Below are 17,929 nucleotides of genomic sequence, written 5' to 3' on the forward strand. Positions count from 1 at the left end.
TGAATTTGTTGGAAAAATCGTTTCTGCATAGAGAGCGAGAGAAAAAGAGAGTGTGGGATGAAAGCGACTACAACAGAAATGTTTTCTTTTTAAAATGTCACTGGAACATTTTACCACAAAATTAGTAAACTTGATTGCCGCTTTCATACACGTTGATTGAGTAAAAAACCAGTCAAACTTATCGGATTTGTTTTTGTTGTTCGTGAATCACAATAGTGAATACTAGAAAAACTAGTAAATCTAGTGCGAAAAATGACGTCACCAAATGCCATATAATTTATATGAAAAACTGCTGAGAGCTAACTTCACACACTAGAATTTCTTTAAAAAACAAGCATCATCATTTCAATGAACACGAAAATTTCATTGATCCGAATCCAAATGAAAAATACAGATTTTTGGTTAGAGTTCGGTCATTTTTTGTATTTTGAATTTTCGAAAAACCGATCAGACGCTAAAAGGCATTAATCGGTTTCAAATATTTGTTGCTGTTATTTACTTGATTTTTTTTTGTTGCTTCACATTATTGATGTTCGTAAAAAATATGATTTTTTGCTCATTAATGAGAAATGCATATCTGTGCAAAGTTATTTTGTGTGTTTATAGAAAAGGCCAAAGGCGAAAATACCAAACATGTAAATGGAATTTTAATCAATTTTTTCGTCTTTATTCATTCTCCGCTTTTGATGTAGTGTATAAAAATTGAGTTTTTTTCTTTTTCTCTATTCAATAGTTTTAAGTAATGTCGAGTACAACAGCACAGTTCGAGGAAAAAATATTTGTTGTAAATGAAAGTAATAGCTATCAACTCGTGTCCACAAATATGTCAGTTTCATTAACTCCACAGCAATATTCATACAACGTCAAAAAATGTATAATAGTATAACGTACGATGGAAATGATCAAGAGAAGGTGATTTTTTTATGGCTGAAACCTTCTCAATTTTTTTCCTCCATGAAAAATGCGAATTAATGAAGCTCGCGTCTGGTTGTGACTGTTGAAAATCCATAGCTCGTGGTAATAGTTTTCATGCAGTGCCTCGGAAATTCACATACAGCAATTGCACCGTTTCACATTAGAAAACTGAAAAATCTACATCAATGCAAAAAAAAGAGTCAACATTTTTCACTCTTTGTCTTATTTTATGTAGTATTTTTTTGTTTTCATTGTGTGCAGAAGCTTCAAAATGTGAACATACATTGTATTGTGCGCGTTTCGCAAGCCAAACCATCATCACCTCAGAAAGAGCGTATACTCTGTCATTGAAGCACCAGAAAACTATTCACAGAGAAATTTTAGAGTAAAACAAATTGTAAACTATGTAAAATGTCATTTTACACTATTTTTTCTTACATCCATGCCAAGAATTGATTTTTCACAGCGTATTTGGGTCAAATATTTCTTTACATTCGTCGTAAAAATTGCAGTGTAAAATGATATTTTACCTCTTTTATGTATAGATTAAAATCCCTTAATTTCTGTGAGTATATCAGACGTACATTGTGCATTGCTTACAGGAAGCACATTCACACGTTCGTCGGGTTGAAAACTTCATGCATATGACATTTTCGTGTAACATTCAATTCACTTTCTCGGTATTGTTACACGTATTTTATCGTATGTCTGCGATATAATGTCATCGTTTTGTTTCAACTCATCGTTGCATTTTTCATTCTCTTCCTCACAATCTTACTCATACTTTCATTCCATCGTCAATTCGTTTCAATTCCGAGTGTTTATTTTCTTTTCGGGAAAATATTGGTTGATGTTGTTTTATTCGTTTAGTTGTTTGTTTATTTCGTCGTTTGCTCGACGAAAGAGCCAAATGGAAAATTGAGACGAGCACGCTGATACATTGCAATCGTTCACATTTATGAATAAGACAGATAAATGATATGCGAAAAATCACTGATTTGCATACTTACCGACAACTTGCAATAGTGTATGCGCTGTACGCGTTGAAAAAGATGGTGCATCAGCCGTTACCTCACACGAAAAATTTCCCGACAATCCAAATCCAACGTTACGTATGACCACTTGACTTGCGTTTGACATCGATAACTGGAAAGATAAACAGAACGACAACTGAATTATTTATACGGTGAACGATGGAGAAATACGGGGACGAAAAATAAAACCGACTGAAATGAGACAATAGTTCCAGAAAATAATGGGCCACCCATAAACAGGTTATGTGTGTATGTACAATTGTACGCACACAAAACATTTTACAGTACGAACAAAAGGTTAAAGATTCATTTCGAAGCATTTCGAGTATAGATTCAAAATTGCAGCAAAGGATATTCGATGGCAAACAACCATATAAACGAAAAATAAAGAATTAAAAAAGAAAAAGAAATGAGAAGCGCTGCATTTCAAATGGCTGATACAATAAAATAAAAACTGAGGGAGAAAAAACAACCGACAGAAAAAAAGAAACCAAATGCAAAAAACATTGAATGAAAAGCACGGTAAACCAAACAGAAAACAAACAAGAACAAATCTCTGAACAGTGATGAAAGATGAAGAAAAAAAAAATTGAACAAACGGAATGTAAACAATTAAAAAAAGAGCATTTCATGTACAAAATGAGCTTACGTAAAGAATACCAGGCATGAGATGCTTGCCATTATGAATTTATATGAATATGAGGGGATTTTTATTCACAGGACATACTTCTTCAAGAATGTCAAACACTTCTTTTTAATGACACAGAAAACTAGACCACTTAGGTTTAGTGCAATGAAAGTTGAAGAAAAATATGAAATTTCCATTTGAATAAATGAATATTGTACTTACGTCAACGTTGAAACCAACAAATTGGAATACTTTGCTTGTTGGCAATTCGCTGGGCGAATAACGATAGAATTCATGGTTTCCACGGTAAAATTTCACGGAATACAATGGAGCGCCACTTAGATCATAAGAGCATATGAATGTCGCATGTTGACCACGACGCACTGAGGGTGGATCGACCAGAAGACTTACATTGCGTATCGTCGCTGTTGATAAACCTATAGATAGAAATGAAAATCCAAAGAAAATGATCATTTAATATTTTGCATACAAAGTGATATGAAAATAATATCTTTTTGTAATTGGAAATTTGTTGGGCTAAACGACGTTTCCGTTCAAAAGTAAAGGCTAAACTATTCGTTTTGTGGTTTGATTAAATCATTTGGATTTTTTGTGCAAAAACAAAAATTAATGGCAAACCATTTTCGTCGCAAAATTGGTAGAAAGGGAATAATAAACGACCAAATTAAATCCCAAATAATATATGCCATTTTTGTTGTTTGTTAGTAAAATACGAAACTGAAAAAAAATGTGACAATTCGCAGCCAAATTGTCCGTTAAAACATAAAATCCGATGCAACTCCGAAAATGGGGATCATTAACAAAGTCAACAAAAATATAATTATTTTGCGAAGTTGATATCAATCGATGCTTCAACAACAATTTGTAATTTACAATGCCCGGTAAATTATGTATTTTTTATATATTTATTTATTTATTTTATGTGAAATTGCTGTTGCTATTATTTTATGCAATTTTTGAGGTAAATTTTTGTGTGCTGCATATGCTATTCACACATTGATCAAATGCATGATAGATCCCTGCGTGGCTCAGTAAAAAATTTCTCGCATTATTATCGAAACAATAAATAAAACTAGCGTGCACACACATACACACCGTCGGTGCATTTCTTGAAAAGCTGTCATTTTTTGAAGTGAGTTTCGGCTAATGCGTCGTCCGGGCGGTTCAATAATTACGTTTTCATTGTGTTGATGACAGGATAAGCTGTTTAATTATTTATTTTTTGGTAAATGCGTATGTTTTACTAAAGGAAATAATGGGCGAATAAATTGCACGTATGCCGTGGGAGGAATAAAAACATGATCGAATTTGTCTCATCAAGAGAGTTCAAAGGAGAGAGAGCGGGGGGGAGCCGGAGAGAGACAATGGGCGAGTATATTGGAGGTCGATAAACGTTCTCTCGTTATAAAGTACGCAACGCGTATATCGAACGGAAAAATAACCAAAAAAAGGACAAATAGATTGAACAAGTGAGGGCAAGCGAGATATAGCTCATTTGTGTTTCGTTCCCACATAAGCACGTTCCATTATTTTGTATGGCATATTCCCATATAGAATAAAAATGGCAGCAATTACTTTAATTGTGTGCTAAATTTGTTAATAGACCAATGCATCGTTGTTGTTGACGTTATTTTCTCTCTCTCTCTCTCTCTCTCTCTCTCTCTCTCTCTCTCTCAAGCGCACTCTGTGCATTTTGTTTTTTTTTTTTTTTTCAATTCACATTTTCAATCAAAAAATTGTTTTCGCTGCGAATGAAATGAATTGCACAGCACAATCACATTTAAATGTGTGTGAAAATGTAAAATATAATAGTGCGAGTGAAAGTAGCGAAAGGTTTACAATGTTTAATGCATTACGATTGTGTCATATTGACGTTTGTTTATTCGATCGAATGACAAAAAAACCATATAACTATATATAGAGAGAGAGACCACATTGCAATTTACATATTTTTTTTTCTTCTTTGCTCTATTAAATAACCGATAATAACTTTATTCCCGCATGCAATTTATACAATTACTACAGATTATAAATTAACAATTTTCATGCTTGAAATGTTTCAACTGATCACAAAGAACGAAATACTAAACATTTTTTTCGGGTTTAATATTGCTAATCGTAGCACATGCACAGTTATAATTTTAGCCCAGATTTTTTTGTTTATCTATGGAAAGTTTTCAGCATAATATTAGCACATTTCATTAATATCGAGTGAAAATGTTCCGATTATTGAGAGAGAGGGAGAAAGCGAGAAAGGGGGAGAGAATAAAAAAAAACCACTCCAACTGATTGACCTTTAGAAGCGTGCGTATTTTAAAAGTTTGTCAATTTAAAAAGAAACGAGTGCGGGAAGGTATACTAAATACAGCACAGATGTTTGGTAAACTTCAAAGTTTTTAATGTATAACAAACGAAAACTCTTATCAAGCGGCACGAAAATGATTTATTTTCGTCGAATCGAAAATGTAAGATTGCGTCGAAAGTAATTTTCTCTGCCGATCGGCAAGTGTAATAATTTTCAATTCGCCACTGATAGCCGCAACAACATTCAAGCATCTTTTTTGTGTGCTGAACATACACACAATTTTTTGTGTTTGTTTTCAATTTCTCGTGTAAAACAGACGGACCACTGTATTTGGCAGTTTAAATGAATTGAAAATGCGGTAAACTTTGCAATTAGCATGTGAATGTGAATGAACTTGGGATAAATGTGAAACGTCTGGCAATCAAAATCATTTTGAACGAAGTCAATTTATGTTTTTATTTTGTTTCGTAACATATCGATCTTGAAAAAAAAAATACAGCGGACAGACGTGCAAAAAAGGAGAATAATGAACAAGGGAAGGGAAGAGAAAGCAATTTTTGGTCTGTTAATCAAAGTATATTCGTTCCCAGAAATAGATTGCATGACGGTTTGACGAAAAATGTCCGTCCATCCATACGTAGTGTCAAAGTTCAGAATGAGTACATCAAGCGGTCTGTGAGTCTGGCGCGTGTTCATCGTTGTTGAAATTTCAACTAAAATAATGCATTTTGAAATTTCAACTGTTCCACACACAAACACACACATACGCTCAAAACACATCACATTTATTGGATAGACATTGAAATTGAAATATTTTGCGTTCGCATTTCAAATTGCAATACAAGTAAAATCATTATTTTTCTTTTTCAAAATTATAATATAATTTGGCCGCTGCTTTACTGGCGCGATAATGGACGAATGTGTCAGCAAACAATTTCGCATTTGCGTGGCATGCATTGTAAATCATTTGGGCCAACATGTGCGATTGATTACAGTTCGGGTTTTTGCCAGGCACATATATCCAGTGGTATCAAGTAAAATATGCACATTAGACATTATTTACGTAACACATACTCAAATTCATGCATATGGATCTTTAATATCTATATTGTGGCCGTCTCTCTCACACACTCACCCACACAAATGAAATTTATTTCGATACGGTTTTTGGATGGCATCGCACTAACTACTGCCTGCGTCTTCATTAAAATTGAACCGTAGCTAGGCCAAAAAGGCGCAGACATTTGACCGATTCAGCTATTCATAGTCGTCTGTTCAGCAAAAATGAAAGCGGAAAATGGCTAAGCTTTTCACTGATTTTATTACACTTCTTTTTTTCCTCGACTGGGACGAAACAAGCGTTTACATATATATTTCAATAGAGATGGGCCAGATGTCAAACCTTACTTAATAGAGCCAATAAAATGACAAACTTGTGTGATTTGATTTACGCATGAGTCATATCGAATCAGATTTGTTTTTGTGACCGTCACATTTTTTGTCGACATTTTTAATATATTTTTCTATTGAATTTGTTTACTACATACCAAAGCCACAGATAATTTTCTTTACGCTGCCAAAAAAATTCATTGCCAAGTTTTTATTTTTTATTTTAAATAAAAAGGATGTCTATCAAATAGACAAACATAGCACAATAATGAGCTTAATATAGAAATTTTCTTTTAGAATAGTAGAAAAAAATCAAAAAAAATTGAAAATTGAAAACATAATAGTCCCCTTTTGAGGCTGCTATATAAAGCACAATCAGGTCTAATTTGTATGTCAAATATGTAGTTGACACAAAGAGTTCATCTGGTTGAAAGCCATCGAATGCACATATTCAACAGTATTTGAATTGAAAAAACCGATTATTATTCAGAAGGAATTCTTGGTAATTACAAATATTTGTTATTCGAATAACAGAAAAACGTCGCATTATGATTTTAAATAAAAAATTAAACATTTTATTTCTCATTTGTTTTCATATGCAAATAAATGTTTTCATCCTATTTTTTGAATGTTTATTTCTATAATCCGATGAGAGAGGAACAAAAATGAGATAAATATAAAAAAAAAAATATAATCCTATTGTCGATGTGTGCTTTTTACAACTTCATTCCCCGAAAGCAATTAGAAAAAAGTAAAAAAATTGTACAAAGAAAATATCCACATGTTCACGCAACGCACCATTTTTTACCTGCGCTCTTTTTTCTCTAGTTATTCTTTTTTTTTAATTTATCAAAGTAATTTCATATTTCATTTTTCGTTTACGTGTTTTGCAAATATGTGTGTGTCCATCTCGTAAAAAAAAATAGATTTGTTTTTTTCTCTATCTGTGTCGAGTGTGTGCATGTGGCTCAGGGAAAAACTCCACTTTTGCGCCGTTATTTATATACTTCAATTCTCTTAATTTCCATATTGCATGAAATGTTGGAATAATAACATTTATGCTATTTTTCCATCGCGATCACACCCGCAATATGAAAAATATAATAGAAATGCGTATTTGAGTGTTGTGGATCCCTTTGAAATACTTTCTTCATTTGTCGTCGACTCGTTTGCTATCGCCGTCGTCATCGTTCGTGTTGATCGTCGTTTTAACATCGTTGTCGACATCACATTGCTTAACCGACGACAACGGCGACGAAGAAAATAAGACTACAAACATAATCGAATTAACGCCCATTTTCTGGTTGTTGCTGTTGTCATTTTTCTCAGTCGCCCTTTCTCTTTTCTCATTGAGCACGTAATTTGATAAAAATATTAACTTCAATTTATCATTAAATGTGCTCATTTCGTCGTATGCTTTTTCTTTCTTGCTTGCTCTTTTTAACAGGCATAAAGAAATGAACAGATTTTGAAAAACTCGCCTAATTTTCATCTAGATGAAGCGCCAAAAAAAAGAACGTCTCTCACAATACCATAACCGAAAATGGTCCTGCCATTCATACGCCATTCCGACGAATGTAATTTTTCTAATGAAAATTCCATTAAATAAATGAGGAATGGTGGACAAGTTCATTGACGCAGTAATGTGTATGTGATTGCAAATGGTAATTATTAACTATGCTTATAGTGACTGTTGAACACAAGAATTATTTTGCGAAACTACTTTAAATTTGGATAATTCCTCAAAATATTCACATTCCGTTTGATTATCACATAATATCAGCAAAATGACTTTATTTCTAATACAATATCACACAAAAGACCATAGAGTTGCTACTACAAATTCAATCTTAAACATGGATAACAGCACGCAAACCAAGTAGAACACCATTCAAAACTGCTGACTTATGCACGATCGAAAATTAAAGTCACGCAATAGCCAATGTTGCCTGTTGCGCGCTTTAGTAACATTAATTCAATTAGACTTGGTGCACTTAAGAGTTTCAAGCGAGAACCGAACCACTTTTAAACTTCCCAATCCGATTTAATTTCGATAGACTTACCGACATAAATTCATGTCTTGATTGGGGTTTCTCTCTTTTTTTACCGTTGCCTTTTTGCTGATAATGGCAACAATGTATTATGCCACCGATTTTATGGTAACTTTGAACAGTATATGCTTTATTTCATTTAGTTTTACAATAGAGATGTGGAGCAGGAGGAAAAATACGAATGATTGTTTTATTTTTCGTGTGTAGAAAATCAAGTTATTATTCAATAATAATAAATGTTTTGAATTTATGACATTTCAATCAATGGATTTTTAGTTACTTCAATGGAAATATGATAATTTTGGAATAAAAAAAAAACGATTATTTTTTTTGAAGTTTTTTTTCTCATTTTTCAACATTATTTGATCAGGTACTTAAAGGGAAAAATTGATATATTTTTTTCTTACGGGATAAAAATGTCAAAGTCTGTGTTTGTTAAAAATCAAAAACTTTTCCTGGCGTCGATTCATGTAAGAAGCAAACATAATAAGGAAAGTACACAATCTGACAAACAAAAAACTCATCGACTTTTCTTTTGGACTCTAGTCACAGAAAATAAAATATTTCTCTCTCTCTCTTTTACAAAAATATTCCGAAAACATAATCAATTCCATCGACAAGAAGAAAACTGAAATGGTAGTATTAGTTTCGTTTCTACGAAGAAAAAAGCATAAACTTTGCAATAAAATTGGCATTTCATTTTCATTAAATGTCATTTTCTTCATTTGATTGTTAAATTTTTTTAAATAAAACAAAATTATGAACATTCTAATTGCATGCAAATTTACTTAAGAGTAAAAATATGCATACAAGGAAGAAACAAAAAAGATATATGGTATAGGCGATTTTTGATTACAAACAAAAAAAAATTATCTCGACAAATCAATTTTTTTTAAATACAGAATTTAAAGAGACAAGAACTTGTTTTGCATTTGCAACAAAAAATGTATCACATAAATGCCGAAAATTTAAACGAATTTTCCGTGTACTGACACACATGTGTAAAAATATCACAAGTGTATGCTGCGGTGTAAGCGAAAGTATTTGTTTCAGAATTTAAAATTCAACATCAAAGTGGAAATTTTGTGAAAGATTGGAAAATAGGAATTTGTTTGAAAGACTGAGAGAGTGAACTTATGAGATTACCGCACCCAAAATGGACTGAAAAACAATGTGGGTTTCAAAGTAAACAAAATACGAACAATTGCAGTCCAGTATTTTGATTGCACAAACACAAGAATTCAAAGTATTCTTCAAATTGAATTTTATCAATTTTTCGGGCAATGCACAAACACACAGAGCGAACACCAACAAAAGACAATGAAAGAGCAAACAAACACGCAACACATCAGTGTGCTTGGATTATTTCTCGTTTTTTTTTTCGTCTTCTGTTTCGAGTAGACATTTTCGAATCTTGCCAAGTTGATTCTGATAAATAATCAATTATCTAGTACAAAGAGAGAAAGAGCGCGAGAGAGAGCATTTGTGATAAACAATTGCAAAATAAGCGCATATGAAAAGGATGGAAATTGAAATGGCATCGAATTGTATGGTATTGAAATGAATGAGTGGTCGAGTTCAATTCATCAGCTAAGCATTAAAAATGTGTAAACTATTTTCGATCTCTTTGGTCTCATAGATTTATTTACTCGTTCTCATCCAACTGTAACATCAATAGTTTTCAGTGAAATTAATTGAATCGGAAATGTGTGGGAGGGAGCGTTGAATGTCCTTGTGGGCTGTGATACTGTTTTTGTGTGATACATTTCTAGTCATTCGGCGATGTAGCATTTGAAATTCGGAATGGTGCTTGATTGAGCTGGTTATATTCTATTACATTTTGTACGACACTCCATTGTTTGTATTTATTTTTTGTATTCAATTGTTTATTTATGCTGGCAGCCACAAGGATAAACAAAAAGAACTGTTGTTACTGCAAAAATAAGAGAAAGAGGAAGAGAGCGACAAGGAATTTCCGAGCCGTGTACAAGCAAATAATATTTGACACACTGTGACGAAACAGTATCAATGATGGGATACAACATGTGCAAATAATACACGATTTATTTGTCCATGTTCGTTTGCTATTTTACCATTAGCCAATGTATAGAGCATGAAGCATAACCAAAAGTAAAATGGATGAAACAACTATTATCTTAAATAAACAAGTGCACAATATCGTTGCAAAATTTTATTTAATTTTCATGTTTAGCATTTTATAACACATAAATGCCTTCGTTTTTCATTTTCATCCTCGTCGTTTGTTTACTCATTCGTTCCATTCGAATTTTGCAGAGCAATTTGTTTTAGTGAATTTGTTCATTTGAAAACTTTCTCTTTCTCTCTTTTTGCGCTTTTGCTCTCTAGTCTCAACCAAATCCACAATGTAAAATTGGATGCTGTGCTGGTCTATATCGTGGATATGAGCACTCTCTTGTGGAATCGAATAGTTTTAGACACGTTGTGATATTTTGTTTTGAGCTTTTGTTGAGTGTCGGACACTACACTGAAAATTCTCTCCATTTCTCACTTTCTCTTTCCCTCATTCGTTCTCATTCGTCCACTCTGTTCGTGTGCAGATCTTTTCCGGGCAGTAAAAGTAAGTTTTTGGCCATGGCCGAAAAGATGAAAATGAAATGGAAATGTTGAAAATGTACGAAAAATGTGCATATGGAGGCGGGAAACGGGCAAAAAGAAAAAAAATGTGGAGACGGAAAATGTGGACTGCAATTCGAAGCAATGGCTGTAAATGCATGCTGACGATGGTGCTTACTTAGATTATGTTGAAAGCCTTTTCGGTTTCGGCTATGGTTTTGAATGTAAAATTGTTTCAAGAATTAGCCGCCAGCACTTTTGAAAATAAGCAACATACGTATTATAACGCAAGACTAAAGCGCATTTGGTAAAAAATTCTACCACTTCTACCACCACCAACAACAGCAACAACAACAAAATATTCTCCATTTAATTAGACAGTCTTTTTTGTGCTGTATTCTCTTGTAATTGGAACTGCAGTTGGGAAATTTTTTAATATGTATTTATATTACTGAAATGCACATACAGAAATACAGTCGCACTTACATTTTCAGATAGATTCATGCATAATTGGCTGTATAAATTCAATGGTTCAGCTCAAACCGGATTTGTTTATTTCGTTTTTATTTCTTTTTTGCTGAATAAATATAATTTGCAATCATAAAATTTTATGTGGCGTCATCAACCAGGATTAACTTCATTCGCAAAACTGGCGTATAGTAAAAGTGCGCTTCATTCTCTCGCACATAGCACTGTATCGGCTGGCCAAAAAGTCGAGCAGAAACAAAGAAATATAAGCGAAAAGCGCCACAAGACTTGACTATGCGACTAATGTCATTCGCATTTATTATTTTACACGCGCGATTCAATTCATGAACAACCAACATCAAAAACCAACCGAACAAAAACGAAAATGTTTGTGAGTAGCAAAAAAAAAAAAGAGAAAAAAAGAGAATAATATGAGAAAACCATAACAACACAGAAACAAATCACTTCGCACTCGATTTGAAAACGACAAATATCTATCATTAAAATTATACGATTCAAAAGACACATTAAATGAATTTCGAAATACGCTCGTATAAAAACGTGTAATTTTTAATGTGTTGACCCGTTCGATAGACAGACGCAATGAAATTTATTGAGAACAAAAATCAAATGAACGAACACACGCACACAATTGAAATCATTTTTATGTTTCAACAATCAAAGACCAAATAATCTATCCAGCTTTTATTTTAATCACCAACCAGTGATGCCTTTATGGGGTGGCTTTTTTGTTCAGAAATATCAACAACGAAAACCATAATAATAACTAACTCACAGGCTCAGGCGATGGCATATCTATCAAAAATGGCATGCAAGCGAATGATTTAAGCACTTTTTTTCGTAATATTTTTATTAGTCTATTTCAGTGCTTATCGAAAATCGAATGGTAATCAAAAAAGCGCTGTTAATTGTATGACTACTTCAATTCGATGTAAAACACACAAATAAGAAAACCGCTCAAATGCATATATAGTTTTATGATGTTTCACCATTTCATATAATTATTTCAAGTATTTACTACTTTACAATAATACACACATTCATATAAATCGAAAGTACATTTCCGCAATTCACGCGATTTTGTGTAGCGTTCGAAAAAAAAATTAATTTATTGAAATGGAAAAAAGCGGTTTCAACACATTTACGTTCAAGATTATAAATACAAAAGTTTTGAATTAATTCCATGGCCCCTTCATCATTATGTACATGTGATAATGGTAAGAATCTCCATTAACACGTACACGTGCACACACACACTTCAATAATAACATTATAATACACTTAATTCGAAATTTAGTTAAGTGATAATAGAAATTTATAGGACTTAAAAAAGCTTATAGAATGATAATCTAATTCGGCAAAAACTTGAAATTCTATCAACAAGCATTAATGCAGCAAAGACATATGATATTCATTAAACGTTGTGGTGGTATTCAAGTAGATTTAAGACGACTGTGCCAAAAATTGTACATCAACTGAAGATAATTGTGTCTAAACAATGGATTCGTTCAATGGTTAGATGAGAACGACGATGCGGAAAAAATGGAATGCTTACAAGGAAATGAATACACACACACACATAAACCGAGCGTACAAGGAAAAAAAGCTATTCAATCGACAGAAAACCGATGGATGAGCAAGAGAAAATGGTGAGAATTCACTAATTCTGTGCCTATTGTTTAAATTACGGTAACGTTCCGGATTAAAATACAATGCCAACAAGCTACATAATATCGGGCATGAAGGAAAGCGAGATGAAGAAGAAGAAGAAGAAGAGAAACGTTCGTTTTCAAGATAACATACAAACAATTGATGACGCCTTGCATGCGCATTCACTCTCTTCTCCAGACACTGGAGTTCATAAAAATATCATCATCAATTCATTTTCATTAATATAGATTATAGGAAATTAACGAACTTTTATTATGCGAAATCAGTGAAGCATTAAACCTTGAAATTTAAAACTCATTCCTTTGGCGAAAGAGAAACACTTTTATTGTGTTCAGAGATCAGAAGCTGATTTTATAGCGAATTTTGGTGGGCACGTATGAATCTGTTCAACAATGGATAAAGTGCTCACACACATTCCATATTTATCGAAGAGAAAATCCATCGATTCATGTCATCCATACACATCAAACGGAAACGATCTATTATGTAAACGTATATGGTAATATTGTGAATGGGAATTAAAGTAATATTGTTGATGTGTTTCGTGGTTTCAATTTGATTCCTGAGATCATCAAAACTCAGACAAATAGGTAAGAACTAGCGAAAATGATTATTGCTGCTTCAATGGTTTGAGTAAATAGTTTTGCCACAAGTAAAAGGATACAATCAGCTTAGGTGCTTATCATAGTGAAGTTACTTTTATATATAAAAAAAATGCATTTAATCAAAATAAAAGGTAATTCAATAGTTGTTTGAATTTTTTTCAAAAATAAAAAAAATAATAATTAATTAATTTGAAGAATGTCCTTTTGAACACAATCACCCGAAACTGTAAAAATTAAATTATTCAAAAATATATAAAAACGTATTGATTACATCTGATTGATGCATACACATACACATACATGGATAAAACAATATTATCTTCACAAAATATGCGTGCCGCAAACATACACGATCAAAAACGCATCATCCTTCATATAACAGTAGTATAGTATATATATATAGCATACTTAACTATACTCTACAGGAATAAAAAAAACACCAAGCTGGTGCATTTTGTTATATTGGGGATTTACTCAAACACCATATATCCGAAATGAAGTACAAGTACAAGTGCAAACAAGTATTTGGCATTTAACATATGTCGTCGTATAGAGCACACCATCGTCATTTCTGTACCGTTTTATGTGCATGACTGTGCACTATGCCACGTTTATCTCATCGTTATTTGAAGAACTGAAATTTTAAAGTTCCCGGTGAACAGTAGGCACAACACACAATGCAATTGTTTTTCCAGCATTAAACCGGCATTGACACCGAACCGAAATGGATAAGCTCATATTGCATGAGTGAAATGTAAGCCATTCGAACATTTTGAAAGCATCCTGTAAATAACCGAATCGAACACCTTTCAATTTTCATTTATATGCATAAATTTAATGGAAAACAAAAAACCCAATATCGTGTTGCGCATATGCTTGCGTGTCCGAAAATCCAATGAAAGAAATGATAATCATGTTGATGATACTGCCTAAAGAAACACTGGTTTGTGGTAGCAAATGTAAACGAGTTTGACGGATACCATGCAAAAGGAGGTCGAGTTAGAGAAAAACCTATTCAAAACGATAATAATCCAAATCAACGATGCAATCATCAAAGTCAACGATAAAAATCGTAATTCAGTAATGGTGCAAGCCCGTTGCAATTGTTTCCTAATGACGGCCATACTGAACAAATACCATTTAATACAATGAGGTATACAGCTTAAACGTGAAAAACCATTTACTACTATCTACCGCTTACTATTATATAGTTTGACGATTTTAATCACTTAAAATCTGTGCACAAATTGCACTTTTACCTCAAACACTGTGTGCGTATATGCTTATATGTCAGATACTGTATGTCGTGGCTTTTTGACGATGTTGCTAGTTTTGAAGCGTGGATAATTCACAAAGTGCAATTTACTTTCGAATCGATCTACAACCTTGTAAATTGTTTGAAACCTGCATTGTTTCCAAAGCACCCATTCTGGATTTACCATATTCAATATCATCGGTTTTTGGCAACTGTTTTTTTTCGCTCACATTCATTCGATTGATCAGAGTGAATACTGTTCTTGAAGTGCCATCAATTATTGTAATTAAAACGATTAATGAATAGATATCTATAGAAATGTGTATTCGTTGGGTTTCGAAATGCCAGTCATTGTTTTTTTTTCAATTGGAATCTATAGGCTGTGGTTCTTTGCAGGGATATGATTTGCTTGATTACTTCACCACCATTATTTTTACAATACATTTTTACATGTTTGCAATACATTTTTTTTGGACTTTTAATCAATAATGGGTTTTTCCTATGAAAAAGCATGAGATTTGTTTTTAAAAAAGTACGTTAAAATAAATGTCAAATAGTTGAATAGATTTTTTTATTTCAACGCCAGAGAGATCGACGTTGATTGATTTCTTCCACTCAAAATGAATCAAAGTAATTTGATTTTATTCACATCAATATTTACAAACAATTGGCAAAAAAACAAAAACAAAAATATATTGAAATTTCAACTAAACTGCGATGCCAACATTGTGGGTTGTGTAAAATATAAATGTGTCATGCATGGTGCAATGTTCTCAAACAATGTTTTTTTTTATTCAAGTTGTTGCTGGTCGTTGCTAAATGGAATTTATTAACGAAGCGGTTGCTCACGCAAAGTATTTTTTGTAAGGTAATTTGATAACATTTATGGTAATCAGGGGTAAAAAAGTATACACTGACATGTCCATCATTTTCTTTACTAAATTGAAATTCCTTGTTGTTGAAATTGATTGTGGCACGTGCTTTACAAAATCCAGACATTATGGTTTATCCCCTTGAATGAACTCATCGTTAAATATTGTAAATCATAGAAATATTATTTGGCATACTTTTGAGCGTGTTTGCCACATCGCGGAAAATCCATTATTTTAATTAAAAACATTATATCCACGAGATATCCGTGTATAAATTACATTGTAAAACATTATTTGCCTCAGTTCTGAAAATATTTTTGATAGCGGCGTCTCATTGGCATCATGAATCACTGGTCCATGCTTATTCTGATTAGTTGCGTTGAAATTTTGGACCAATTTAGGCACTCAGGTTGATGTCATCAGTTAACAGCACACAAACAGACACATCCATTGATCCATACATCCGCAACCAGACTCGCAGAACCGTAAACCCCATCATTTGATGGTAATTTAAAATGCTGATCATTTATGGTTTAATTTAATAACTAACCACCGCTAGTGCCACGACATAAACAAACATTGATTTTTACATAACCCATTTTCGTTTACAAAATATTGAAAAATGTGCTGATGGAGGAAAGTTCTGATATATATTGCACGCAACAGTATCGAATTACATTCAAAAAGTAATTGTTTAATGGACGAATATGAGATAAAAAGGTTCGTTTTGGTTACACGATGGCCAAAAAAAAATGTTTGCCCATTACCACACATACATAAACTATATGATGAAAATAAATGAAAGAGATCGTGTTGGATAATCGTTACAAAAAGCACTAATGTTCCGTGAATTTATTATTATTCTGTTGCAAATAACCCAAAGAAGTGAAGAAGAAGAAAAAAAATCACACATGAATTCAAAGATAGGCAAACACTTTGCGCCCATTTTCTTGTATTTTTGTACATGACAGTCACATGGAAACATTTTCAGTAAAGTAATTGATGACTAAATTTATAACGAGAATGTATGAACGAAGAAAAAAATGCGGTCAGTAAAAACTATTCCGAATAAAGGTTGACTTTCTAGATTAACTTTCATTTAATATCGCTATTATTCTTCTACTTATACATTATGAAACAAAGGAAAAGGCACTTTTTTCCACTGTTTTCTCTCTCTATCTCGCTCGCTCATGAATGGAAACAAGACCAATGTAAATATACGTCGCAAAATTGTGTTGCTGGCTAAAGCGCCACAGGATAAAGTATCTGTTAACAATGCACTTGCTTTTTTCAATGTGTACTTTTTCTCTTATTTTCCTTTGTATGTGTGAGTGTGTGTGTGTGTTTGCGCGAGCTATACTATTTCAGTTGCTTTTTACTTGAGATTTTACTTGAGATTTTACTTGAGAGAATGGCCACTCACTTTTATTAACTGAATATTTCGAGTGAACATGCAAAGTATGTGTATGATGTAAGGGATAAAAAATGTTGAAGCTTTGTTCGCCAGTGTTATATTTTCTCATTCTCTCTCTCTCTCTCTCTCTCTCTCTCTCTTTATACCCGTGTGTTTGCTGCGCATTTATATTTTCTCTTCGTAAACGTTTACAATTTTATGTTTCATTCGTGTACATTACCATGATTAACTTCATTGCCATTTTTATTCAACGTTTTCAGTTCTTTGTATGCATGTGTGAGTGTGAGAGGAATGCGCGCGTTTTTTTCATGCACAATTTTTTTTCTACTAGCCGTACTGATTTGTGACTATCTCTGCCATTTAAATGGTTTCGTTTTTATGACGGTAATAATAACCACGGAAAACAAGTCATACATACTGTGTATTACACAGAAAAGAAGAAAAACACGAATATTTTATCCAAATCTTAGTGCAAAGGACATCACGTAGCTTACATATAAAAAATTTTTTCTTCCGCTTTCCATCCCAGCGAAAAAATGACACTCAACAATCCGGTACTTGTGCCATAAATTAAACCATAATTTTCAAATCAGGTGATTATAATACCACACCTATCTCTTTACTTATTTGTTTATTTTATACGTTATATAAGTTTTTCTTGTGGTTGCTCTTACTGTTAATCAAC

At 32.8% G+C, this 17,929-nt stretch overlaps 1 protein-coding gene across 3 annotated transcripts in view; it reads right to left on the reverse strand.

Annotated features, from left to right (window-relative positions):
* LOC116338489 overlaps positions 1-17,929 on the reverse strand; it is a 241,244-nt gene that overhangs the window by 138,872 nt on the left and 84,443 nt on the right. For all 3 annotated transcript variants that reach the window (XM_031763790.1, XM_031763789.1, XM_031763791.1), the window contains exons 3-4: positions 2,800-3,014; positions 1,926-2,061 (exon numbers count right to left, since the gene is read on the reverse strand). In XM_031763790.1, the coding sequence (XP_031619650.1) occupies positions 1,926-2,061; positions 2,800-3,014 (351 nt within the window). The remainder of the gene's footprint in view (positions 1-1,925; positions 2,062-2,799; positions 3,015-17,929) is intronic.

Source organism: Contarinia nasturtii, unplaced genomic scaffold (genome assembly GCF_009176525.2).
Source record: "Contarinia nasturtii isolate CC-2019 unplaced genomic scaffold, AAFC_CNas_1.1 Cnas_scaffold_414, whole genome shotgun sequence".
Lineage (NCBI taxonomy): Eukaryota > Metazoa > Arthropoda > Insecta > Diptera > Cecidomyiidae > Contarinia > Contarinia nasturtii.